The 24,993-nt window shown below is 43.1% G+C and overlaps 2 protein-coding genes and 1 long non-coding RNA gene across 6 annotated transcripts in view; 1 reads left to right on the top strand and 2 right to left on the bottom strand.

Moving 5' to 3' along the window:
• RABEP1 (rabaptin, RAB GTPase binding effector protein 1) overlaps positions 1-918 on the bottom strand; it is a 45,728-nt gene extending 44,810 nt beyond the window's left edge. The window contains exon 1 of the mRNA XM_061470392.1: positions 529-918. Within this exon, the coding sequence (XP_061326376.1) occupies positions 529-562 (34 nt within the window). The 5' untranslated portion in view covers positions 563-918. The remainder of the gene's footprint in view (positions 1-528) is intronic.
• IFT22 (intraflagellar transport 22) overlaps positions 1-21,974 on the bottom strand; it is a 133,293-nt gene extending 111,319 nt beyond the window's left edge. Inside the window, exons 1-5 of one of the 3 annotated variants that reach the window (XR_009746423.1) lie at positions 21,855-21,974; positions 21,532-21,611; positions 21,333-21,422; positions 20,532-20,734; positions 18,713-19,598 (exon numbers count right to left, since the gene is read on the bottom strand). Coding sequence is in view for 2 of the 3 variants with exons in the window: in XM_061470410.1 (XP_061326394.1) it covers positions 19,450-19,598; positions 20,532-20,734; positions 21,333-21,422; positions 21,532-21,611; positions 21,855-21,893 (561 nt within the window). In the remaining variant the exon portion in view is untranslated. Of the gene's footprint in view, positions 1-18,561; positions 19,599-20,531; positions 20,735-21,332; positions 21,423-21,531; positions 21,612-21,854 lie in introns of those variants that run through there. The other 2 variants (XM_061470410.1, XM_061470411.1) reach the window with 2 other exon arrangements.
• LOC133278018 (uncharacterized) lies at positions 670-10,165 on the top strand. 2 transcript variants are annotated; one of them, XR_009746425.1, is made up of 5 exons: positions 670-752; positions 1,786-1,881; positions 6,018-6,183; positions 6,689-6,800; positions 9,694-10,165. It is a non-coding gene; the product is annotated as an uncharacterized LOC133278018 (long non-coding RNA). The 2 variants fall into 2 exon arrangements; XR_009746424.1 differs by having other exon boundaries at positions 6,692-6,800.
• Positions 21,975-24,993: the final 3,019 nt, after the last annotated feature.

A 24,993-nucleotide genomic window follows, 5' to 3' on the forward strand; every position in this document is an offset into this window, starting at 1 on the left:
TGGATACAAGCATCACCACCCTTTCCCCCTCCTCCCCAGGGCGGGAGGCCTTCCTCATCCCACCGCACACGCAGGCTGGGAGCCCCTTTCCCGGCAGGAGCCAGCAGCGCTCCCGATAATGCTCCGAAGCATTATCCTCCCTCCTCAGCGCTGGGGAGCCGCCCTTGCTCCACATTAAACACATTTACAAACTAATAACCCCTTGCGATGCCCCCTTCGCCCTCTCAAGGCCTTCCCGGCCCACCTCTCCCGGTCAAGCTCCCCCCATGGGAGCTCACCCGCCTCCGGCCGGGCACAGCTCCCCCCCGGGCCCCGCAGGCCTCCCCATCGCGGGCCGTGCCCCACGCACCCTGCCCCGCCGATCCTACCTCCTCGCTGCCCTCACCACCCACCCTCGCGGTCCCGCAAGGCCGCCTCCTCCAGGCCGCTGCCCCCCGTCCCCCCGCCGGCGCGGACCCGCAGGCGAGCCCAGGGCTGGGCAGGCCGCAACCGCCCGGCTCCGCGAAGAGAGGCCGCATCCCCATTTACCGTCCGTTGGAGGGCTCGGGCCGGGCTGGGCCATGGCTGCGGAGGGCGGGCGGCGCCGCCTCGGCCTCCTCCGCCTCCAGCCGCGGCGTCGGAGCGGGAACCGCTACGCCAGGGGGCCCCGGCGAGAGTCGAGAGCTGCCGGCCCAGACCTCCTCCTCCTCCGCCTCATCCTGACAGCGGCCGCCGCCGGCGGGAGGAGGAGGAGCGCCGCGCAGGCGCCCACGGTGAGACCACGGGACCGGCTGCCGCCACCGGAGCTGGGAGAGCTGCGGCCGCGGTGGCTTCTCTCGGTCCGGCCGCCGCCCGGCACCTGCTGAGGTGCTTTGTCACCCAGTGGCCGAGAGGCGGGGCAGAGCCGGCTCCGGAGGGACCGGGGCTGAGGCCTCCGCCCGTGGCGGGCAGGGCCGGGGCGGCGGCGGCGGCCTCGATGGAGGAGCCGGCGCGGCTGAGGGCGCCCAGCGGGGTTCCCGTCGCCCCGAGTCCACCCTGAGGCTCGATCGCGGTCGAGCCGCCGCCTGCCCCCTGCTCCCGGCCGGTTCTCCCGCCTCGGCCTGGCCAAGCGGCAGCGGGACACCCCCGGGGCTGTGAGGGCCCCAGAACAGTGCTGTGCTGCATAGTGAAGGTGGCGTGGCCGGGGCTGGGGTGGTGGATGGAGCTTGCCGGGTCACAGGATCTCTTCTGCACTGATGGAGGAGGGCATTAATCCTTCCACTGCACTGGGAGATGGGGTCTGAGCTCCATGTTTTTAGCAATAAATAGATTTACATCCGTTGAGGGCATGTAAAACCATAGAAAGAGTGAATAGTTGATACCAAGTCTTGTCATGGGCCGGTCTGTTACAGCTGGCCTTAGGGTTTGCATCCCCAAAAAGTCATTTTTAAGCTGGATCTCACTTGTTCCTGCAGTTTTTAAGGCCTTGCAATCAAAGACATGGTATGGCAAGGTGTGGGTTTCTATGTTTCATGTTGCATTTTTGCTCAGTTGAACCAAATACAAACGTGAAATGGAGAACCTCCGAAAACTAATCTTTTACATTTTTCCTATTTTGAGGTAAATCTTGTCAGGTTTTGCTGTTGTAAAGTACAGGCTTAAACTGAAGACAACTCTTCAGTGTTCCCAACTTGAGATGTGTCGGGCTTTCTTTTTGTGGATATTGGGAGAATCCTGTTGAAAATCTAGGCCTAACGAAGGGAACTGAGCGCTTCAAACTCTCTCCTGGTGTGTGTTTGTATGAGTACCCCAACCTCCCCATACCAGCAGCTGTTTGCATCCTGTTCATGTCATGGCAAAACTCCCACACGTTTTGATTCGGCCTGGATCAGACTCGTGCATCACCCCTGCTGCAAACAGAAGGTAAGATAATATCAAACTTGATATCTGTTGTACCTACAAGTGCTTATTAAGGGATAAATATCATATCTCTTGCATCACTTCCATAGACAAAATATTGACTATTGGAATTGCAGTGTTTCAAAATCTTAATCAGAACTCTTGGGGGTACATATTAAATGGGGTTTATACAGTAGTTTGAGGAACAGAAAAACTGTTACGGGGCTTGTATTCCCCCCCTTCTTGTTTTCCAGCCTAAAGCTGTACTAGCTTTGTAGGTTTGGTTCTTACTTAATCTTTACTTCTTTTTCTAGACAATAATTGAACATGAAAGAGGCCAAGGTTTATGTAGTATCTAGTCACAATGGCTTGTAACCTGGAAGAACTGGGTAATTTCCTCTTTGCCTCCCAAAATGTCCCATTTAATTCTAATCACTTGTAGTTCTCATAGTCTTGGTCTCAAAGGATTTTCCAACATGACTCAGCTAAGCCTTAGAAGAGGCAAGCGAGGTTTTAACAGTGGTTTGCACTCATAGAAACAGGTCTGTTGCAGTGGCAGAACCAGCAGACACCAAAAATCCTGAATTCTGTTGCTGTAAGTGTTGGACAAGCACAGTATTAATGAATCAGTGAGGCATGGATCAGAGCTGAGAGCTGCAGGTGGGCAGAGACTATTTCTGGAATAAGCTGCTCCAGGAATAACAAAGCCTCTAGAATCCCATGCATTTTTATCAAATACTTTTGGCTTGCAAGTCGAACATGGCTGTTTTCAGCATCAGTACCACAAACTGCAGACACGAGGTAATGGAAGATGCATCTTGCTGGGGAGCGTGTGCTGTGCTAGCACAAGCTGGAGGAGTAGCTGGCACCTTGCACTCTGCCTCAAATGTAATCTTACAGCCTTACTGGAAAGGAGAATGTTTGCAGCTTTTGTTTAGACAGTAACATCCAGTGAGAAGCAGTGAGTGTGTACTCTCAGGGGAAACCAGGAGTAAATTGAGGGGGACTGTGGTGGTTTGGTTTGCAAAGAGAGTAGTGAAGTGATTTACACAACACATCTAGAAGAGAAGTATTTTCTTTTTCCCTGAGGAAAGTAAAACAAGTAGCAAAAGAGCTAATTAAACCTGTTTTCCTAATAGATCAGTCTTGTGATTGATTTGATGTTCATGTATGCTCAAGTTCCAAGTGAAACTTCTGTTTTTTAATCTTTCTGTGGTTTTTCTTTTTCTTCTTTTGTTTGTTTTTTTTCTTTTTCTTTAATTGGAGCACTTTAACCTCAACTGAAGCATCTCTTTTCATTAGGCTTTAAAGAATGGTCACGGTCACTATCTCTGAAACTAGTCCCAGATCCTAGGCCCAGATCCTATTTGGGACATGGCCAGAGTTACCCTGGCTGTGTCCCAACTCCGTAACAGGACAAGACCCAATTACATACATTGAACTACAACTTGCAACAAAGTACACAGCTTTGGGGGAAGTCATTGCACACTCCAGCAAGTCCCTTGGTGTGGATGATCAGAGGACAAAGGCCTCTGATAGACTGATGAAGAGTATAATCATGAAAGCTTTGTATTTGTAGGAAGTGAGACTAATAAAATACAGAAGTAATTCCTTTAGTTTTGAATGGTACAAGATACCGTTGTTTTATACAACAGCGAAGCTGATTATACAAAAAACAGAGTCTTTAAAAAGGTAAACTGAAGTTCTGGACTTGCAGGGCCAAGGCTACATCTGGTGTGAATTCAGAAGAAACAGGCTGATGTGTGGAAAATGAGAAGCTGGCCTGTAACACAGAATCAAAATGGAGATCAAAAAGACCCTCTGAATTGTGCTGTTTCCCATTTACGCTGCTTTACTGGCCTACTGGCCACAAAGAAGTTCAGTTCTATTGTGCCCTGTATGGTAGGAGCATGCAGTGAATTACAGGCCCTGCTCCCCATGGTGTTCATCTCATAAACCATCCACTGTTTAATTCAATTCATCCAAGAAAGCTGAGTAAGAAGGCAGATTTGGGAAGAGGCTTTGTGGATTGCTAGACTAGACTCCACTGCACTCAGAGAGGAAGAAAACTCTAGAACTGAGGATCCCCTGCCTGAGCAAGTAGGAAAACTAATTCCAAGACCAACTATCCCACATACTATCGATAACCATCTATCCTACATGACTCTACCTGTAGGTGTTACACAGTGAAGATTTTGGTAAGAGACTCCTTCCCTGAACAAACCATGAAATGACTTTGTCTTGAGATGAGTGCAACAGGAATGTTTGAATGTAGAGAGTCAACATCTGTCCAGACAAAATTGAGTGCAGGTGAAGCCCAGGGAAACAGAAGTTGTATTTATCTTTAAAGAGGGACTCAGCTGCTCATGATAGCAAGTCTTGAGTTCATTCAGAAGGCAAATACTTGTCCTTCTAGCAAAAGAGAAGAGGAAAACCAGAACTTACTGCTTGCACTTTAAATATTTCTAGGTTTGCCAGAGTTTGTCTACTGTTTTCCTCACTCTTTTATTTGTTTAAAATAAAAAATCTTCAGACTTCCCTAATGTTTAGAAGTTTATTTTCCTTTTGTTGAGATTGATAGGGCATTAGAATTAAGTATTAGTTCTGCAGATATGAGTGTTTGTAGGTTTTGGTCCTTTCCTTTTAATACAAACCTTTTGGACAAAATTTACATTCATCTAAGTATTACCATAAAGAGGTTGGTTAAAAATCCCAAACCAGTCATGCTCTTTGCTTCAAAAGTTATTCTGGAATGCAAGGAATTCAGTCTGGAACAATTACATTATTTGCAATGGTAACTTCTTAGCGAACCCTGGAATAGTTCATGTGGTTAAAAACCTTTTCATGAGCTATTGAAAAATCATGTTATCCCATCTATTGTTTAAAGGATTCCATGTGGTCCAGTTCTTTGAATATATGGGAAGCAAATGAAGCCAAAAATGAAAATCTGGCAGGCAAAAAACAAAGTGCTTGCATTGGCCCTAAATCCAGATATATGCGCATTAATGATCTCATTTGAAAGATGTCTATATTAAGATTTGAAAGCCCTCTGGGTTCCCAAGGGGCAAGCTCATTGAATATTGTGATGTACCATGAAACTAAACAATTTTTCTTACTGCAAAATAAGCAAGGAATCAGAAACTTATTCAATGTGCATAGCAAAGGACACATTAAGAGCATAGTCCTTTGGGTAACCTTGCTCAGCAATGCTTCATTAGAATTGTCACTGCAGGGAGGCACAAAACCAACACTGCTTTGTACTTACATACCCCTTCACTGCAAGATCTAAAAATATGCCATAACCCATTTAGACTCCCTATACCCATATTAACAAAGTTGTCTACAGACACACAGGGAAGGAAGAAAAGGGGTTCAGTAGATATGCTGGCAAAGCTTCCCATACTGGTTTAAACTGTCTTAAGATTGAGTGTCGGACTGAGCAGTGTTTAGCCTTAGTCCAAAACTGCCTTCATCAGTGACTTAAGCAGAGATACTGGACTTTGTATTGCAGTAGCTAAGTGTGGACGCACAGTCCCTCCTGCCAGCTCTGTTACTGTAGCAGGATTTTATGATAGATGAGAGCAGGCATCAGCAGGGCCCATGTCAGTCCCCACACATTCATCAGACATTGCCCAGCAAAGCCCAACGTGGTCCAGCAGCAGAGACAATGAAGGTAGTGGAACCCAGAAAGAACTCCTGGTTTTTGCTCTGAGGTAATATTTTTCTTTTAAAAAAACCTAAAATAACAATGGGGGAGCTGCTTTTTGGGTCTGTTTTGCATGTAAGTATTGCATGGAATAGTAATCTTCAGAAGAACAGACCATGTTAACGGTAGCATCTCATGCATTCAACTTCCAAATCTTGAGAAGAGCAATTCATTAACATCGATAAGATGACCCATATCAGATCTGCAGGATTTGGGCCATTTATCCCATTTTCTTCCTCTTAGGCACAAGCAGATCAGATATCTCATAAATTCTAATGATTGCAATGCCAAGAGAAGGATGGAGCATTGCAAGTATTATGAAATTCCTTGTCCCATGTGTGTCATATTAAGTGGTGTAATCAGAAGGCTTCCATGTCAAGACTTTAACAGCAGTGCGCATTTTGGGGTGTTTTATTAATCCAACCTCTGTTAACTCTTAGTATGTCTGTTTCAGAACTGCCTCTGGCGATATTTAGAAGAACATGATACCCAAGAAGACTCAGCAATCTTTGTGTAAACCATGGACCAACTGAGGAGATTCCAGAGGATTTCAGAGGATCACCAGATCTTTGCAAATCCTTCAGCTGAACAAGCTCACCCTTCTGAACTCTTTCATCCAGGTAGGATTGCTGGAAGCTCCAAAAGAATAGCTCGAGGCCTCAGGTGGGACTCTTCAGTGATTCCAGAGCCTTTTCCAGGCCTCTGCTTGTGCCTATGTGCCCAGAGGCAGACCAAGCCAGGTACTTGTTAGTACAAGTTTAAATCCTGCATCTTCAGTCAGTGAGTACCCCCAGTTATTCCAGCTGTTTCCTCAATATCATCCCATCCTTATGAATCCTTTTATTCCCTATTTTTCCCAATTTCTCTTAGGTGTTAAAGTGGTCTCTCTGTTTGCTGCTTTATTTTACTAGAGTGCCTTTTCCAGAGCTGCATCCTTTAGATGGAGACACACAAAATATTTTATACTTCTATGACACTTTTCAGTGGAAAAAGAGCCTTTTAGTGGATCTGGAAGAGAAGAAATTATCTTGGATTTACAAGCCTGAGGATACACAAAAGTCAGCAATAGTGGGGGGGAAATTGAGCATGTATCTCTTATTTCCTTATAGCTTTTTTGCTATAAAGCAGATTTTCTTTGATTATTCATCACACCTTTAAAAGTGTCAAAAAGCTTCTGACCTTCTTTGAAAAACAGCTGAAGACAAACATCTGTTGTGAAATGAATGCTTCTTAACAGGTGAAAAAGATCAAATGAACTCATTTTCTATGGAATCTCGGTTTGATTCTCTCATAAATGTTTGCTGCTGAGATATGCTTCCCTGCCTTACTCTTTCACTGTTCATGCAGCACTATAGATCCCTTCTTCTCTGAGGCCACAGGAGGTTTCACATTACGTTGTTAACCTCCTTCAGATCATCTTCTCCATGCATAATCCGAATTACATTTACATGCAGATATAATGCCATTCATCCTACTTTATTCCACTTGCATCTCTCCTGTTGCTATGGGGAACACTGATAAGGAGCCAGTTAGCAAATAAAATATTTGAGGAGGAATGTGAAAGCTGCTACTTGGTGGATTTGTAATAGGTAGTGATACTTGATTTGGCATTTGTCCTTACCTAGCTGAGCTGCTGCCACTGCAGCTTCAGCTGCGTTCTTTGTAGTCAAAACATGCTCTTCCCACAGGAGTTAGAGGCTTAGGCATGTAACTGTATCTGACCCTGGGGAATTTTTGCAATTCTCATGAGAGGAGGGATTGCTTTGAAAGAGCTTTTGCTGGCATGGAAGTACAAAGAGCACCATCCAGTGTCTAATCAGAGTAAATACACAAAAAGTCGATGCAATTGAGGCAAAAGCGTCTCTGCACGTCTCATAGTCAAGCTACACTTGGTGGGATGCATGATGACCTACATAAAAAAAGACTACAGTCAATTATAGAAGAAGATTCTAAGGGAAGGCTGGCAAAATTTTCAGACTTTCAGGAAGCCAAGTGACAACCTGGAAGAGCACATCTTTTAAAGAAGAGCTGTTTTCTGGGTTGGAGTTACTGATGACTGAGGGAGCAAAAGGCAAAAGCAGGAGGAAGTGCAGGTGTCAGTAGATGGAGCTGGTGAAGAAAAGGATGCATATTAAATCCTTAAAGGGAAGGACCTGTAGCAGAGAGAGAAAATAAGGCCAAATCCTTGTCCTGTAATCCTTCCCCTTCGCAGAGTGGAATCAGCACAAAGAGGCTAAGAAGTTACACTGGTAGCTGAGAAACTAAGGGAGCAGTGGCTTCAGCTGCCACTGCCCAGTCTCAGCAGCCTTGTATTGTTTGACAAATGCAGATAATCCTGGACTTCAAGAGGGAAAATTATTTGGAAAAAGGTCTTGTACAGAAGTGTGCAAGCAGTAGTCATAATTCTGAGTAAGTATGGTTATAGGTTTTGGTGGGCTAGAGATAAGGAACTAATAGGAGAACAAGGAGTCCATGAGGCTAAAAATGGGCACAGACAAAAATTAATATTATCTCCAAAGAAGTGACACCCTAATAGATGTCCAAGAAAAAACATGAAAATTTTCCATGGACCAGTAGTTGTGCAGCAGTCTGTGGAAACTCCAGGTAAACAAGAAAACAGGGATGTTTGGTACGTTATCAACAGGATATTTATTAATCAAAGATGCAGAGTGCTCCAGTTTAGCACAATGTGTGTAGTAACATAGCGCTAATATATCCTCCCTAAAGTCAGACTTTGGGCTGGCATAATTCAGAAATGTGGTAATCCAAGACAGCTCCTCTGTTGTTTTCAGCATTCCCAGGAACAACTTAGCATGTGTTCTTACTCTTTTTTGTATTGAACTTGTGGAGCAGAACCCACTTCTTTGATTAATATTAAGCAGAGTTTTGTTTGTACCCTGTGGCAGAAGTGCCCAGACAGAGCGGTTTGAATACTGAAAACATGAGAAGCATTTAATGTTCTGTGGAGCTCTGTTAAAGTTGTCTGAATAGAACATCTGGTATCAAATCTTTGGATTAAACAGTTTCTGCAAGTATTTGGACCTGCTCTGGGTCTGTGCTTTGTTCCAGCTTTACATTCCCTCTCTTCCTTCCTTGTTTCTAGAGCCAGTAGATGATGGTTTATTGCCTGGTGCAACCCATTAAACTCCCTTTGTTGGGGCTTGGCAATTAGTTTAGCAGTAAGAGTATAAAAATCACTTTGGCATCTGTGGGATTGGAATGGCAACACTGACTTAAGATCTCCCTGAAAGGCTTTTTATCTGTCCTCAAGGTGATGGAGAAAGAGCAAAGAGTGGTTATCCAGAGACCTAGGGAAGGTATTGTCTGTTGTGTCTGCGGAGTGTAACCCTGCTGGAGAGTTTTTGTCTGTAAACTGTCTCTGCACCCCGTAGGGACCTAATGTGGATACATCCATGCAAAACCTCCCTGCCAGGGGAAGGGAATGGTATCCCACTGCTCACCACTGACAGATCCCAATGCTAGTCCTGCTTTATGTGCAAGAAGAACTCCTGCAGAGTTGCAGCGTGAGAAGGGGAAGTGGGAACTGTTGTCATGTTGTATGACTGATGCCATACAATGGATAGAAGTGCTTATACTTAAGTGATCCACAACCCCAGTCTTCCAAAACACACATCACTGCTGGGCACAGTGAGGAAGGGCAGGCTCACGTGTTCTTCAGTAACTGAGACAGCAGAGGAGAAAGGTCTGATGCACATGGACCACCTAATATAGAGGTGTTTGAGATTAATTCATTTCACTTGAGGAAGTATTTCAGCTAAGAAGGGCCAAGCACACAGAGCTCCCATTGCCCTTCTTGGGACTGAGGACACTTGGCTCTGGTCCTTGGCAGGTTCTCAGATGAGTGGTGTTGCAAATCACCTGAATTTACCTGTGCAGAGGCTCTGATTCCTGGAGGTGGGACCAAAGCCATGAAGGAGCATCAAATGGGAATTCCTAAGTTGCATTCAGAATATTGTGAAGCAACTGTTTTACATGCAGTAAGCAAGAAAAATGTCTCGCAATGTAACATCTTATGCTATTGAGGAAATGAGATATTTTGAGTTATATTCCTTTAAGATGTCTTGCAATATTTGAAGGACTGATTTGCTTCTCTTTTGTCTTGTTTTTAGGCTTGATACATCAAGCAAATTTCACTGGAGTTATTCTTGCCTCACACCAATGGTAAGAGGAAAGAGAAGCATGTTTCATGTTATTTTGTGCCAGATGTTTCGTTGGTAGAAATCCATAGCTCCACAGGCACCAATTTCTTCAGAATCTGGAATGTCTGGCACAATTTCTTCCTCCATTCTGGACAGTCTGTGAAGGAAACTGCTTTGTTTTGCAATATTGAATATTCATGCTGGGAAGTTATAAGCAAAAGCAAAATAATGAGAGACAGGGTCTCTAATAAGCTTCCTGTCACATGAGGCTCTGGTTCTGTTGAAGCAGATGTGGTTGCTGACTTGTTTCCAAAATGTTTGTTGAGTGGTGATTAGATTCTGTCATACTGATGTTATCTCTCTCTGATCTCCTTCAATACAAGTAGTTCTGCAAACAGTGAAATCTTTTTTTCCTATGGATTTATATCTTGGATTGTGTTTCACCATGGATTCTGTGATGCTTGTTGGAGATTGAGTTCATTTTAGCCTGTTTCTTTAATGAGAAATGAATAATGTGTCTTCTTTATTTGTCTATTGACTTTCACAATTAACTATCTCAAGTATGTCAAATTTGAGTGGGAATTATGAACCAGTTCCAGAGTGATTTGGGGTCAACTCATGTAAACAGACATGAACACAACTCTCATTTGCTTACAAAAGCAACAGGTAAGTATCAATTGTAAAATATCTTGTCCTTGTGTATTACCTGCTTGATTCTGTTCTGGTTTGTGATAAATCCTAGAAGATGTGCTTTATTTGTAAAGCTGTATAAAATATGGGAATTGATTTGCTACATTGACTGCATATTAAAACCTCATGAATTTATACTTGCTATGGGCTACACAAGAGATTTCATTCTTCCTTTTTTGTCCTTGCTGGATCATGGGAAAGAGGTGACATGCATTTTAACTTATATGTTTGCACAGGCAAGTGCAGAGAAAGAACAGATTGTTTTTCCTTTAGGATTACTCCTCATCAGTTCTGGTTTGGAAAGGAAGAAAGGAAACCTAGAATTGAAAATGACCTTTAGGTTGCTGAGTACAGTCTTCTGCTTCTGCAGTGAGCCACATTCCCAATCTTTTTCATAAAGAGATTGTGCTATTCAGCAATACGCTCTTTCCTCCTTGTCTCTCCTGTCCTTCCACTTTCCTACTTTATTTGGGTGTTTGGTCCAGAATTTCCTTCTCTTGGTAGGAGGAAACCTTCTGATTTCCATGGTCAGTTTATGTATGTTTGGTTTTATTCTAGGAACATCTCTGAGGGGTCATAGTTCTTTTCTACACCATGTATCTAATCTGAGACTGTACATGTGATCTGCTGTGCCGAGGCCAGTAAAGCAGGTAGGAGTTAGTCTTCCATTAACTTATTTCCCTCATACTTTCACTGTCTATAGCAAATTCTTCATGCATTTTTCATGATATGTCACATAAGCAAAGTTCTTTGGATCACAGATAATTTGAGGAACTGGTCAAGTGAGAAGGGTGGTGGGAAGGTTGGCAGCAGTCTCAACTGGTTATATGAAAGTTAAAGATACAGTGAAAAAATGTGAGGAAATCCTAGCCATTTTAGCTTGTTTGTACTAAGTGAGAGGCCTGTAGTCTTTCCCCCTTCCTCTATGTTGATTTTCAGGTGTTGGTAACATCCAGTCAGACTTCATGTGGTTTCACAGGGGTTTCATGGGGCCTGACCTGGGAAATTGCAAGCTTCCTTGAGTGTCATGTGCAGGGTCAGAGTTCTGTACCTTCACCAAAGCTAACTTTTCTTTCATACCCGTCTCAGTAAGAATACAAATCCATCTTGATTTTAACCATTTTACTTTTATAACACGTCTGAGTAACCTTATTATCATCTCTGTGATTAATAACCCTACACTAGCCCTTCAAACTCTCTACTTAGTTTTTACATTGAAAGGTAACATTTGCTTTATCTGGAGTAGGAAATGGTTATATGGCTATTACAAAATGTCAGCAGGATTTAAGAATAAAGCTTTAAAAGAATCACCACCAGTTCTTTCAAACCTCTTTGATACATTTTAAGTTGCACTTTAAGTTGCACCTATCCAATTTTCTGCATACCTGTTGAGAACAGTCCTACAAGACAACTCTAGAAGTCTCTCTCACTGTCTTTTTTATTCTTCTGCAAGGTTAGTTTAGTTTGTTTAATGTAAAAGAACAATTCATTTTAAAATGAAAAGCATGAAGGTGGAGCAGTAGTTAAAGAGGTAGAAAAAGTAGATGAGACAAGAAGGTACGAAGTAGATCATCAATTTGATGTATTCAGCTTCACTTGTGCCAGGTAAGAGGTGGCGTCTGTTTACGGTTAAAGAGGAACAATCATGTGGAAACAGAGCAAGAGCTAGAGATCAGGACTCACACATCTTCAACTGCAAAGTAGCCAGATTTCATCATTGTGTTTGATAATGGCCCTTTAAACTGAGCTGGATCTCTGAAAGGTCCCAAGAGATGGCAATGGAAATTTTAAACCCAGATTTTAAGACTGTGGTTGTTCTTGCAGTGGAGCTTTTCCTATAGGAGACCATGTCAGCTGGAAACAGTGTCTGTGTTACGGTGACCCCCATGTTGGTGCTAACCAGCCATGCTTGGATGCTGGGTGCAGAGGCCTGCTTCAGACTCTTCAGATGCGAGTGATCTCTGAACAATGCTCATCCTGGTCTTCAAGAAAACATACCAGCAGCCAAAGATAACTGGAGTGGAATCTGGCTAATCCCATCATCTTCCACACCGATTCCCTTCCTCCTCTGAGCCTCACCCTGTCCCAGGGGTCTGCAAGGGTGTGTGTGGCAGGCAGCCATCACCCAGGAATCTCCCCTCTGCCTGGCAATTCAAGACTGGGAGGGATCTTTCCTGTTTTCTGGCCCCTTTCAGGACTGACAAAAGGAAGCCAGACGCAGCCTGGAACTTATGCCAAAGTTTTCCAAGTCTTTGTTAACTGGCAGGATGATGGAAATCAGCCAGTAGCGTCTGGGTGTAAAAGTAAAAGGAAATCAGATGGAGCCTCCAAGAGTCTAACAGGAACTGCAGATGGTTGGGAATGAATGTCCTAACTTTGGGGTTTTTTTAATATTAAATTTTAACAAATGATACAACAAAGAGCAATCCACAGCCACCCAGCAGATGCTCATATCACCAGAACAGAAGCACACACACATTCCTGCTCACCACACAAGTGCTGTTAATGATCTCTTTGCCATGTTATTTGATTGTTAGCCTGGCTATAAGAATATACTGTCTACCTATGTGTCAGCTTGTTTATCTCACGTGTCCCTTCTTAAGCCATTGACTGTTCTTAGCCACCTCTTGTAGAATGAAAAAAGTCTCAAAGTCATTAAATCCTAAAAAATTCATTACTGTAGGTAGCCAGGTCTGTATAGAGAATAAGGGAGGATACCCTTCTAAGAGGACAGAAAATCTACACTTGGGTAAATCCTTAAGTCTGTTGCAAACTGGGCTTCAAAAGCACTTAGCATAACATGTTTATCTAACACTACCAGCTTTTCCTGGGACTGGCAAATGAATTATTTAGTAATGGAAACTGCATGTTTATCTGTTTGGCTTCTGTGCGTTCATGTTATAGAAAACTGTAGGAGTGTCTGTAGGGACTGCAGCTTTGTGTCATAGACCCTGTGTCTTAACAGGAAGAAGAGAGAAGAGCATGGAGAGGCAAGTTTTAGCTTTTATTGCTAATACTGTGTAAAATAGCCTTTGTGGTCTGCAGACTCAGACCTGCGCAGGTCTGTGTGACCTAAGATTTATTACACCACTGCCATATTTATACATCTCTCTCCAGATCCTGGATATGAAAGAAATTAAAGGTCCAAAAGTTCGGCTTCATGTTAATGCATCCAGATATACCCAATATTTAACTTCTCTGGACAAAGGAACTTCATTGAAGGCTGGCTTGTCCTATTACATTGTGCAGGTGTCAGCACTGTATGCTGCAAAGCTTCCTGCAACCTTAGTGATAAAAAAGAATAAAAGCCAAGTGTATGCTCAATGGGAACCAGATGGAATTTTCATTAGATATGACTTCTAATGATCTGCTATAAAAGTAAAGATACACCATTCCGAGCAGAAGAAGGACCTCCTTCAGCTTCGTTTCGGTCCCAGGCTTATTATCTTAGCTACAGATAAGCAAGATTGCAAGATCTTTGTATCATTAGGAATTCTAGTCAAACTCTCCTACACCATTATTAGAATTCCAAACACAGCAACCCAATTTTGGGGCCTTAACAATAACTTTCCCTAAGATGTATCTTTATTTAATGATTCAAAGTTATTATTATGGGCCTGGCAGTTGTTTGCTCAGTTTCTGGAGTGTTACCATGTAACCTGGGTCAGAATAAAGATCCTGGAATATTCATTGCAGGGCAGAGCTTTTGCTTCTTCAAGGGCCTGGTCTTCACAGTGAGCTTTGGTATGACTCTTGCCAAGTGGTGTTCCTGGCTGTGAGAAGTGACCCCAGCAGTCTAGAAGGCCTCAAGATCCTTCCTAAAAGGACAAACCCTGCAATCCATGCCTGTAGGTACTAAATCAACTTCTGACAAGTAAAGAACAATAAAATCCCAGGGTTTTAGGAGTAGATGGTTGTTGCCAAACCACAATAAATGCTTTTGTCTGGAACTCATGGAACAGTAACATAGCAATGGAGGGTGTACCCTTGTCTGTTATTCCCTCTGAGCAAATTCTCAGAGACATGTTACCAGGATTCAGATAGTTTTCATGGAACTAGTAGAGTAATAGGCTTTCATTTCTTTACAAAGGGAGGAAGAGACAATGGAACTCAGCAAAACTTATGGCAAGTTTTTGTTCCTGTCTGAGGGTTATGTAAGCAAAACCACTGCCCATCCTCAGACAGAACTCTCTAAAGTGAGCCTCACCTGAGAAAATCTGTGTTACCTCTTTTCTGTTATGAGCTGACAAAATTGCTTTACTTCTTCTGCCTGTGTATAATTACAACCTATGTCTCCAGATGATCTCCAGCTGGAGAGCATGAATCACAATCCACATTCAAGGAAGTTTGGAGCTGATGTTCTGGTTCATTGTCACCTCTGCAAATACATACAAATAATAATTTGTAGAAAATAATTTGTAGAAAACAGCTACATAACTAAAAAATACCTGCATGAATAAAAAAGCAGTAAGCCTCTTGTTTTCCTAAGACAAGGACTAGAGGGATCAAGTCCAGTGATACTCTATCACAGACTATTCATTAAGCACCGTTCTGAAAACAGGTTTTTCCCACTCTCTCTGTTAGAAACCTTCTTCAATTTCCAGACTAGAGTTACTAACGACTAGTTTGTTCACATATATTATTATGCCGAACGTGTCTTTAAGTTTCAATTGTACACAAATAGAATGTGAGCCTAAATATTTGGGTTCTTTTGGGTTTTGTCTCTTTCAGGGGAAAAAAAAAAAAGATAAGATCACCTTGTATTCTAGATCAAATTATTTCCTCCTACAATTCAATAAGCAAAAGGAAGAGATGATAAGAGAGTGCTTTGTATTTAGGTTTGTGTAATTTAGTCAGAATGCTCCAGCCTTTTAGCAACAGCATCCCTGCTCTACTGATTGCTCCTGTTACCTTACATCCAAGTAAATACAGTCACTTTTCTTCCTTTGTGACATATTTGCAGAAATCAGGCACGTGCCCTCTCTCCCTGTGTTCTACAGTGAAAAAACCAAACAGTTCTCATACAGTGGTTTCTTCTTCAGCCATTTGGGTGGCCTTTTTATGATTCAGGGGAGCTTTCTGAGCGTGGTGACCAAACCTACACCCCATTTGCACAAAGCCAGTTCCATCAGATTGTGATTACAGTGAGGGGTAGGAGGTTTCCAGATACTAGTGCACAGTAGTAGAAGAGGACTGATTGATTTTCTGAGGATGAATCCTCAGCAAATTCTAAGCAGGTGCCTTTATGAAGGATCTAGTTGTGTAAGCCTCAGTCACTCAAGGGGAAATCTTGTCCTCAGTAAATAACATAAAATACACTCCTGAACTGGCGATGGGCCTGTTGCCTACACATTAAATAACCCCCTGAATTGCTTGAAGTAGTAGCATTTGGTGTCCTTTATTCCCAGGTGCAGTAGTGTTTGCATATGCATGAAGAGCACTGTGAGTTACTGTTGGAGTGTTTCTAGCATCTCAGGAAAGGCAGCTTCTCAACAAGGTAAGTAGATCTTTTGTGGAATCTTTGCTGCCACCACTGAAGTATTCCACCAGAGAAGTTGTCTGGAGAAGTGGTAAGAGCAAATACAAGTGACCTCCAGAACAAAATACTCCTGTTGAAAAGTTAAGTTGTTTAAGATCTGATTTTAAGAGGTCCTGGATACCTTCTAGAAGTTGTTTCCTAAAGTGTCTGCACACCAGGACCCTACATATTTTAAACTGAGCATGCAAAAACACAGCACGGATGGGCACTCTTAAATGTGGTGGCCTACGTGACTTCCTTGTAGCCACTTGGCAGTGCAATAATAGAAGTAGGAACACAGGATTTCTTATGTCTATTGTGTCCATTAGAACAATACTCCTGAGAGCAACTAAGACCAAAAGCCTGGCCTTCAAAATATATGACTTGAAAGGAAAGCTGCATTTTTTTGGTAAGGTCCAAATGTATTTCATTCAGCTTTGCTGCTACTCCCAAAGTTTGGTTGTAAACAAGTATGATTTTTACCCTGGAAGCCACACATCTGGATTGCAGTGCCTGTAACTGTTTTCATCATCACAAGTAGTTACTTGCTTTATAAGGTTCTGTGTGTGCAGAAAGCAGCTTGTAAGAGGTAACCTGAGCAAACTCTATTTTATAATTGAAGAGCTTAAATGTCTTAAATTTATGGCAGCAAGGTGGCCACAGCCATAACTTTCTCTGTATGACCCTGAAGTCTTTAAAGTCTGCATTTCTAGTCCTGCAGAGTTCTGATTCTGACTGCTCCCTCTCAAACGTCCATGCTGACTCTTTGTCTAGATAGGTCAACTGTCCAAAGCAATGCTGGACCAAGTGCTTTCATGAGAGATGAATGTGAACGTGAGTTCACCTACAGCTGTAACCCTTTTTGTAGCTACACAGCAATAAAACTTGGAAATTAAATTCTGTACATCATAAATATAGTGATGTATCTGTCAGTATTATCAGTACTCAATGCCAAATGACAAAATAATGTTGCACCTGAATAACTTTGTTGTTTCCTCACTGCACAGTTGGTGCACAGTATGGACAAGGGACCACGGAAAAAGACAGACTTTTAACCTGTGCACATACAAAGCAGGGTTTTGGGGGTACATGGCTGCTGGCAGAATGAGAAGGGGACATGAGCTGTTCACTCTAAGGGGCTGAGGACACCTGGAGAACCTGTTTGTTTGGAGGACCTGACAGACTTCACTGGTTCCCTGCCTTCCCTTGAAAAGGTCATCCAAAAAGCCTTTCAAGTGTCCCAGTATGGTGGTAAGGTCCTCAGTGTGAATGAGTAGAATAGAATGCTTTTGCTGTTATCTTCTGCTCCTAAATTGTTGCTACTCCTGCTAAACCTGTGGCTTGACAACTGACTTCTGGGTAACTTGTGGCTGATTACCTCAGGTTCTCCTTTACACTTGTCTGGGCAACTTTTGCTCTCACGAGCAGAAATAGAGACATGAAATACTAACCACATCGCTTCAAGCAAACAAATGGGACTGTGCACCCCCAGTCTGAGTAATGCCATGGCGTGGTGTTGGTTGAAGCTCTGCTGCCTTAAAGATAGCACAGGATGGGTGGGCTGTGAAAGCAGAGACAAAGATGTAATGCATATTCTCTGGCATTCTTGAATAACACCCTCTTCTAACTGGGTGATACTGTTGACCTGTTTCATAAATCATTAATAAGTGATACTTCTGAATAAATACTTTCTCTGTATCTTCTCCAACACTAAGGATTAATTTTGCATGGGTCTATGCATTTACTCTGTTCTTCAGCAGTGACAGAAAGTGATCTCTTGGCCAGATTTTATGAATTATGTTGAACATTTATTACATATTATGATCTTTCTGGATGATATAAAGGCAATTCCAGGGATCTGTCTTTGTTTCTGTCTAACTTTTTCTTCTCTAATGAATTGCAGTATATAGATACCTGTAATTTACATCCTGGTTTTGAGTTTAAAGTAAGATCATGGTTAATGTTTTCTATGAAGGAGGGTGGTGAATAGAAGAGTTCACTGACTTCTCAGCTCTGGAATCACCCAAACATGGGGTTACATTCCAAACAAAATAGTTGGTGGGTTTCACACCAGTTTTTACCAGTGCATATCCCAGTGTTGCTGTTGGGAAAACCTGGATTTATTAAGGCAGTATTTTTGAGAACTTGGCTCCAGCACCACACAGCTGGCAACAAGGAAAAAATAATCTAAGGCAGCATGTGAAAAACTTGCTGTCTAGTAAGACTGTGAATTTTCCAATAACTGCCTCCAGTAGACCACCCTATAACACTGGTTGCAAACATAGAAAGCCTGACTTTCTCTAGTCATATAAATCAAATGTAGATGTTGAAACGCCAACCTCCCACTATTTGCCTACAACCTTTTCTTTTCATCTCTTACTGCTCATGTTGCTTTTTTCTTTCCTGATGTCCTTTCTCTCATTGATGCTCTCTTTCAGTACCACCACCCAGAACCAAGAGGGGCTTTTAGCTTTAATGGCAGAACAGGAGCCAGCAGATGATGAAAAGAAGCTTCTCTGGGCAATTTTAGCTAACACCAGCCAGAGCAGTGACAAGTTTTGGTAAATATCTCTTGTTGGAGCTCATTAATGTACTACAAATTTAGCCCTGTTTTCCTTACTAAAACTTAAGCATTTTTTAAATGTTTTTATTGCCTTGATACCATGTTACAAGAAAAAATGTCTTCTACAGCAAAACATACCAAGAACAGGGATGAGTGCAAACCAAACACAGCAGAAAGTAAATTAGCTATGAAACCACTTACTTCAGTGCAACAGGGACAGCTTTTCCTTCTCTGAGAATGTAGAACTTTTTCTCTATTGGAGCTCCTGACATAGGTCAAAGCATTGCACTACACTGAAATTGCAATTCTTTTCCTCCCAGAGACACCTAAACATTGCCCCCAATCACACATTTTGTTGGAATAGAAGAAAAACCTAGTCCTCAGAAAGACTGAAACCCACTCTGCCTTCCCAAGGCAATAACTATGCAACGTTCTCTCTGCAGATGCTAGACAGAAAGATAAGGAGAACTTGGAACATAAAACTGTGGATTCCATACCATGACTACTTCTCAGATCTCTATTCCAGTCAGTTTGTACTGACTTTCAAAAGCATGCCTTCTCCAGGAACACAGCTAACATGAGCACTTTACTCAGGTGCTTCAACAGAACTCCACCGATCTTCTGTTCTGTCAGGTTTTGTTCTCTTAGCACCTCTACAAAAAGGGATTCTGAAGTGAAGAGATAACCCATACATTTATCTTTTGGTCCACACTAACATATTAAACAACACCTTCCTGTACCTGTTGCCAGATGAAACCAAAGTGCAGATAGTTACCCAGACTCCTGGATGTGCAGTCATCTCTGGCACAACAGTTCATCTGATGTCAGCACTTGTGTATGGGTTGAAGTGTTTATAGGCTGGCAAATTCCCTTTGTGAGGACCTGTTCCCAGGCTAGTGTACCTTACAAAGACAAAATAATCCTTTTTCTTCCTTGTTCAGTATTTCTTTTAATGTTACGAGATAATTGACATTTCTTCCCTCTCTCTGCTCTCATTTATCAAGGTGATAATGCTTTTGAAGTATTTCATAAATTCCATCCGAACATCTTCAGGATCTTCTTCCAAGTTGGAGTGTATCAGTTTTAGCCTGTTCAGTGGGTAAGCTTTGAAGGTAAGTAAAAAACAATTAGATATATTCCTTTTATAAAAGAAATACAGTCAAGGTCATGGGACAGCTCATGCTGAAGTCAATTGGGCTTCAGCAGTATCCAATGTTTGATACCCCAGATAACACACAACACATGAAGAAGAAATGCATCATAGCTTTTTAGCACTATAAGCAAGTACAACTTGTTGCTAGGTTAAATTCTTCAAACATTATTATTAAAGCTTCAAGTCCTGGGTTTGGTCTCACATGCAGTTAGGCAGAATCAAACAATTTAACATTGAACTGCAGTTTTACTACTGAAGTGTGTCCTGGTTTTAGGTAAACCATGACAAAGTGATAGGACATTCTTTGATTATATCAAAATAATGGAACAATATTGTTATATTAAATATGTATTAATTGAGTAATACTTGTAATTATTTAATACTGGAATAGTATTTAACACTGGAACAGATTGCCCAGAGGAAGTATGTGTTCTCATTTGTATGAACAGCCACAAATACATTTGGAGTACATAAGGTACCTATTACTAGTTTTAAGAGGAAGATCATTAGCCTTTTATTTCAGAGGGCTCCTGTTCTTTTGATGGATAAAATGCAGGCTCACGTGGCCCCAGGAGTGTCAGTTAATAAAAGATAAAATTTAACATCAAAACCAAACTCCTAGTGATGGCACAGTATGGCAGGAGTTCCAATTCCTGGGTCAGCTGCATACTCACTGTGTGACCTTAAAGCAGTCACTCAACTTTTCTTGTCTTTACTTTCCCTTTTGTGAAATAGGCTTATTGCTCACCTTCTAGATGACCTTTGAAATTCCTTATTTCTGGTTTTGCAAAACAGTCCAGCAGATGTAAATGAAAAGGGTATGGACAATTGTAAAGATAGATCAATGAAAAACAGAGTTACAGGTTGAGTTTTCCTCTTCTTACCCAAGGACAGATCTTCTGTGTCACCCCCACTGCCTGGCTTGTGATGTGCAACTAGGAGACACTGACTGTCAAGCAGTGACTGCTGCTGCACGAAACAGGAGTACCACATTTCAATTTCTTTCAGGTGACTGGGCAGCTCAGGGTTGAAGATTATTATTACCCCATGAGAGTCCTTCATCAGAGCTGGCCAGCATGTTTCAAACCTTGAAAAACAAGAGAATGATAACAGAAACACGCACTCAATCTTCCTCAAGTTTTATTCTTCCCTCTTCAAGAACACATTTCAGTACTTTATTGTAACATGAGTGATCGATCATATTCCAAATGTTTTAATTTACCTATTATAGTTGTCGGTCCTGTGATTTACTGACAGTGCACTATTTGGTCAAATGCTTATTTAAACTTTTTTCCCTAAAAGTGGATCTGCCCAGTTCTCAATTGTATCTTTTGGAAATGAAAGCCTACATCACAGGTACATTGTTTGAAGTCCACTCACATAACTTCAAGGAGATAAAGACAGTTACAGAGTGGGCCTCTGTCTCCTGTACCTATTAACTTCATTCTAGGAGCTATGGACTTTATGTTGTACTTGGTCCTTATCCAAAACCAAGTCAGTTGGGCAGAGGGCACCTAGTATCAGGTGCTTTATAACAGGAAGCTGTATAAAATATAATCAGGTAAAGAGTTGGGAATATTCCTCATCTCAAAAAGATCATCTGCTTTAGGCCTTAAGTATGAATATTTTGTGTAAACAGAATTATTAAAAGTACCCTAGAGGAAGTAACAGCAATGCTGGCTTACTTTTGATCACCACTGCAATCCCACAACTCAAACCGACACCCAGCTCCCTTGGTGTTAGTGTTCAAGTTTGGCGTCTCGTACTCCAGGATCCTGTGAAATGGGTGGATATACAACATCACCAACACCACACGGCACCACAGCCAGAGAGCAGGACTTTCCGAGGGGCTGGCTCAGTCAGCGTGCTCTGGGTTTCGCTCACCTCAGAGCCTGCGTCGGGCTGTAGCTGCCGATCCCTTCTGTGTTCTCCGAAATGAAGTTTGCCAACACCGACTTTCCAGACTGGCAGAAAGTGAAGGTCCCGTGGGAAGTTAACGTGCCAAGACCACACCAAAGAGCAGCGCACAGTGTTTTACCCAAGCCCCCTGATCTCTCTCCATTCTCGGCCCCCAGTGCATTCAGCCCTACCCCCCGCCCTCCTCCCGCCTCCAGGGACCCCTCAGTCCCTGTGGCCACCTCAGCGGCCCCCGCCTAGGAACAGCGACCCTCAGGGGTCCGGTCGAGGGGCCGGTTGAAGGCGCTCACCTCGCGGGGCCCCACCAGCAGCACCTTGGCCTTCAGCATGGCGGCGGCGGCGGCGGCCCCTCCGACCCTCGCGTTGCCTTAGCAACGCGGCCGCGGGAGGCGGGAAGGCAACAGGGGGGGACGGCGCGTTGCGATTGGCTTTGTCGCAATCACGTGCCCGGGGAGGCGGTGCGCGCGCGGCCGCCCTGAGGTGGCGTCCGGCTGGGTGAGTGCTCGGGGCGCTCCGCTCGCCCGATCCCATGGGCTCCGCCCGCGCTGCCGCCGCTTGTCCCCTCACAGACGGTAGCGGGAGATGGATGCGGCCTCTCAGGTACCCCGGCGGTGGCTTTGCCTCCGGGCCCCTCCTGACGGAGCTGGCGGTGTGGCAGCGGCGCGCCGGGGCCCTGTGGGCTCCCGCAGGCTGCCCGCGGTGAGGTGTGAAGCGCTGAGCCCTGACCAGTGTGTCCTGAGGGGAACCCCTCAGGTTTTGTGTCCACCGGGCGGGACTGAGAGCAGGTCCGCTCTGTTGCCCTCGGCCTTTCTGCCCTCTGGAAAGCACGAGTTGCGTCCACAGGTACTAAGCAACACTTAAATACCGCACAGTGTTCGTGGTGTCACTCGCAGCTTGAGCAGCGCTGTCCTTGCCTGAAGTGTCATTGCGATTTTAACTGCAGATTCCCCTTGAATGGACGATGAAGCAAGCTCTTGAAGTTTCTTATTAAGGCTTGTTAGGGGAAGCAAAAGGCTTTTTAAAATCACAACTTCTAAGAAAAAAAAACCAACCCATCTGGCAGACAGATGTGCTGCTTCAGAGCTGTTTAGTGCCCAGGTACAATAGCAGTTTTAGGCAAGCTTTCAAATAGAGCCTCTAAGGCGCTACCATAATGTAAATATTTATTACTAGGACTACTAATAAATGTGAACCAGAATTGCTCTGCTCTCGCTGAGGGGGTAAAAAGTGTTTTTATGACACTGTAGACGTACTTACTGTACCACTCCTTATGCAGAGGGTAGTTTAAACTGCAGGAAAACCCTTTGTTTTCAGGTTGGTGGGACAAAGGCAATGAAAATACAAGAGCTGCACCTAGATTCTGCTTTAGCAGACTGGATGTGTATTGTCTGTGAAGATCTGCATGTGATTCAGGACAAAATCCACACAGAACAGGGGCAACTCATAGTTAATCCTTCCCGCAGCTATGTTTTCTATATTTCAGACCTAACTTCCAAAGAAAAAATGCAAAAGGTGACCCAGAGAGAAGAAATTAGAATAGCCTCTCTTACTTGCTGGCAAATGTTATTAGGTGCCACTAGCACATGAAGAGGAATGTGTTATAAAGGGTCCTATTGTGGGCAGCAGTACAGAAAGAGGGGGGAAAAAAAGAGTAAGAGGTAACTGAAACTGGGCAAAACTGGCTGTTTGTGCAGCTGCCCAGAAAGCAATTAGGATTAATTTTTAGATGAGGTGTCAGATAGGGGGTTTGTGTGTTTATGTTAGCCACTGAAGAGTAAGGAGAGCACAGCTGAATTAAGGCTGTAATTTTTGGATTTATCCACGTGATTTAGGGTTCGAAGTCACTTTAAAAAGTGGGAATTAAGCTTCCAAGCCACTTATTGCGACATTTTCAAAGGCATCTAAGTCAAGTACATTTGATGTTATCAGCATCTGCCTTAGGCATATGGGTGAAATTAGATTAGTTGCTGATGTATTGTTTGCTGACAGTACACATGTACAAATCAGTAAGGCCATTTTGTTTCACTTATTTAAACCTCTGTTAGACTGCAGCAGAGAGAAAACTCCAGCAGTAAGTGAACTACTTCCAGACAATACTGGTAATGGTCTGTAAGTCTTGCATTTATTAGATCGCTGTTTTTCCACCATAATATGTTGGTAGCAAGCGCAAATGATCATCTCCAGATGATTCTCCATGGATAGATCCTCCTTCTTCCTTAAAAAGCCAAAAGCAATTGCAGGCTATCAGTAATACTTCAATAAAACTTTTTCACTCTAGAAAGATCTGTGAGAACTCAACCTGTGAGACACATTGGTTGCTGTACCAAGGCAGGTGATTGTTGTTGCCTGAATTACAGATAAGAGACTCTGCCTCCAAGTTAGAGGCCCACAGGTTTTACTGGAAGCAGCAGCACAATGTAGTGCCAATCACCTTTCAGATAATACTTTAGCACTTGCAAATCATTCAGTCTTTTGGAGAACAGCAGTTTAAGTTTTCATTATATTTCTTTTAATGTGGCATATAATTTTTTTCCTATGAAAACAACACAAAAAGAATCTTTCATAGGCTTTTGTGGCTCAGCACTGGTACTTTATATATTGTGGCAATGTTTCCAAACTTGGGAAAGCATACCCTAGAGCACTCAACTTGTGTGTGAAAATAATGCCTTGGTTAGAAGTAGCACCACATGGTAAAGCCTAACCATGAGAGTGACTTCTCTGCCTGCTTGTTGTGCTTTGCATGTCATTTATTGTGTGTGTGCAGAAACAGCTTTCTAGTGGGCACAGGCAGAAACCTGACTGGCATCCTCTGTTTATTTTCACTGGTTCATTTGGGGGCAAGGCATAGAATACAAGAATTGAAAGGAAGAAATGCCTCTTTCTGTGCACTGAATCCTGTTACTAAACATTAATAAACTAAAAGCTTGTTGCTTCAGAAGCTCAGGGAAGGGATATGTCTCTGAGGTTCAAAGCCTAATTGATCAAGTAAATGATGAAGATTTACATGAAATGTAGCTGTCCTCTGGAGAAAATTTTGGTGAAGCTATGAAAAAAGACCAAACAGAAATAGGACGTTACAGTGCATTGACATGGGTGCAGTGCCACTCTTTAGCATGAGTTTCCCTTAAAAGTGGCTATTAGGGAGGGGTAAACATTCAGTTCAGTCTTCCTCTCTCAGAAAACCTATGCTGGAATCAATAGGAAAAGCTCACACAAAACCTTGTGCTTGGTTCATGCCAGCAGATTGTCAAGGACTACAGCTCTTCGATTTATCTGTGGTCTCCAAGTCCTTCCCAGAGGAGATGGGGATCTTTATTTCCGTGGTATAGAAACACAAGCAGAGAAAGGTGAAATGTCTTGTCTCAGGAAGCCACCTGGCAGACAGCATATCTAAGATGAATTAAAATGCCTCTAAGTGTCATTGCAGGC

This window comes from Pezoporus flaviventris, unplaced genomic scaffold (assembly GCF_033815535.1).
Source record: "Pezoporus flaviventris isolate CSIRO_AGI_PZ_B2104156 unplaced genomic scaffold, CSIRO_AGI_Pfla_v1 ptg000063l, whole genome shotgun sequence".
NCBI classification, from domain to species: domain Eukaryota; kingdom Metazoa; phylum Chordata; class Aves; order Psittaciformes; family Psittacidae; genus Pezoporus; species Pezoporus flaviventris.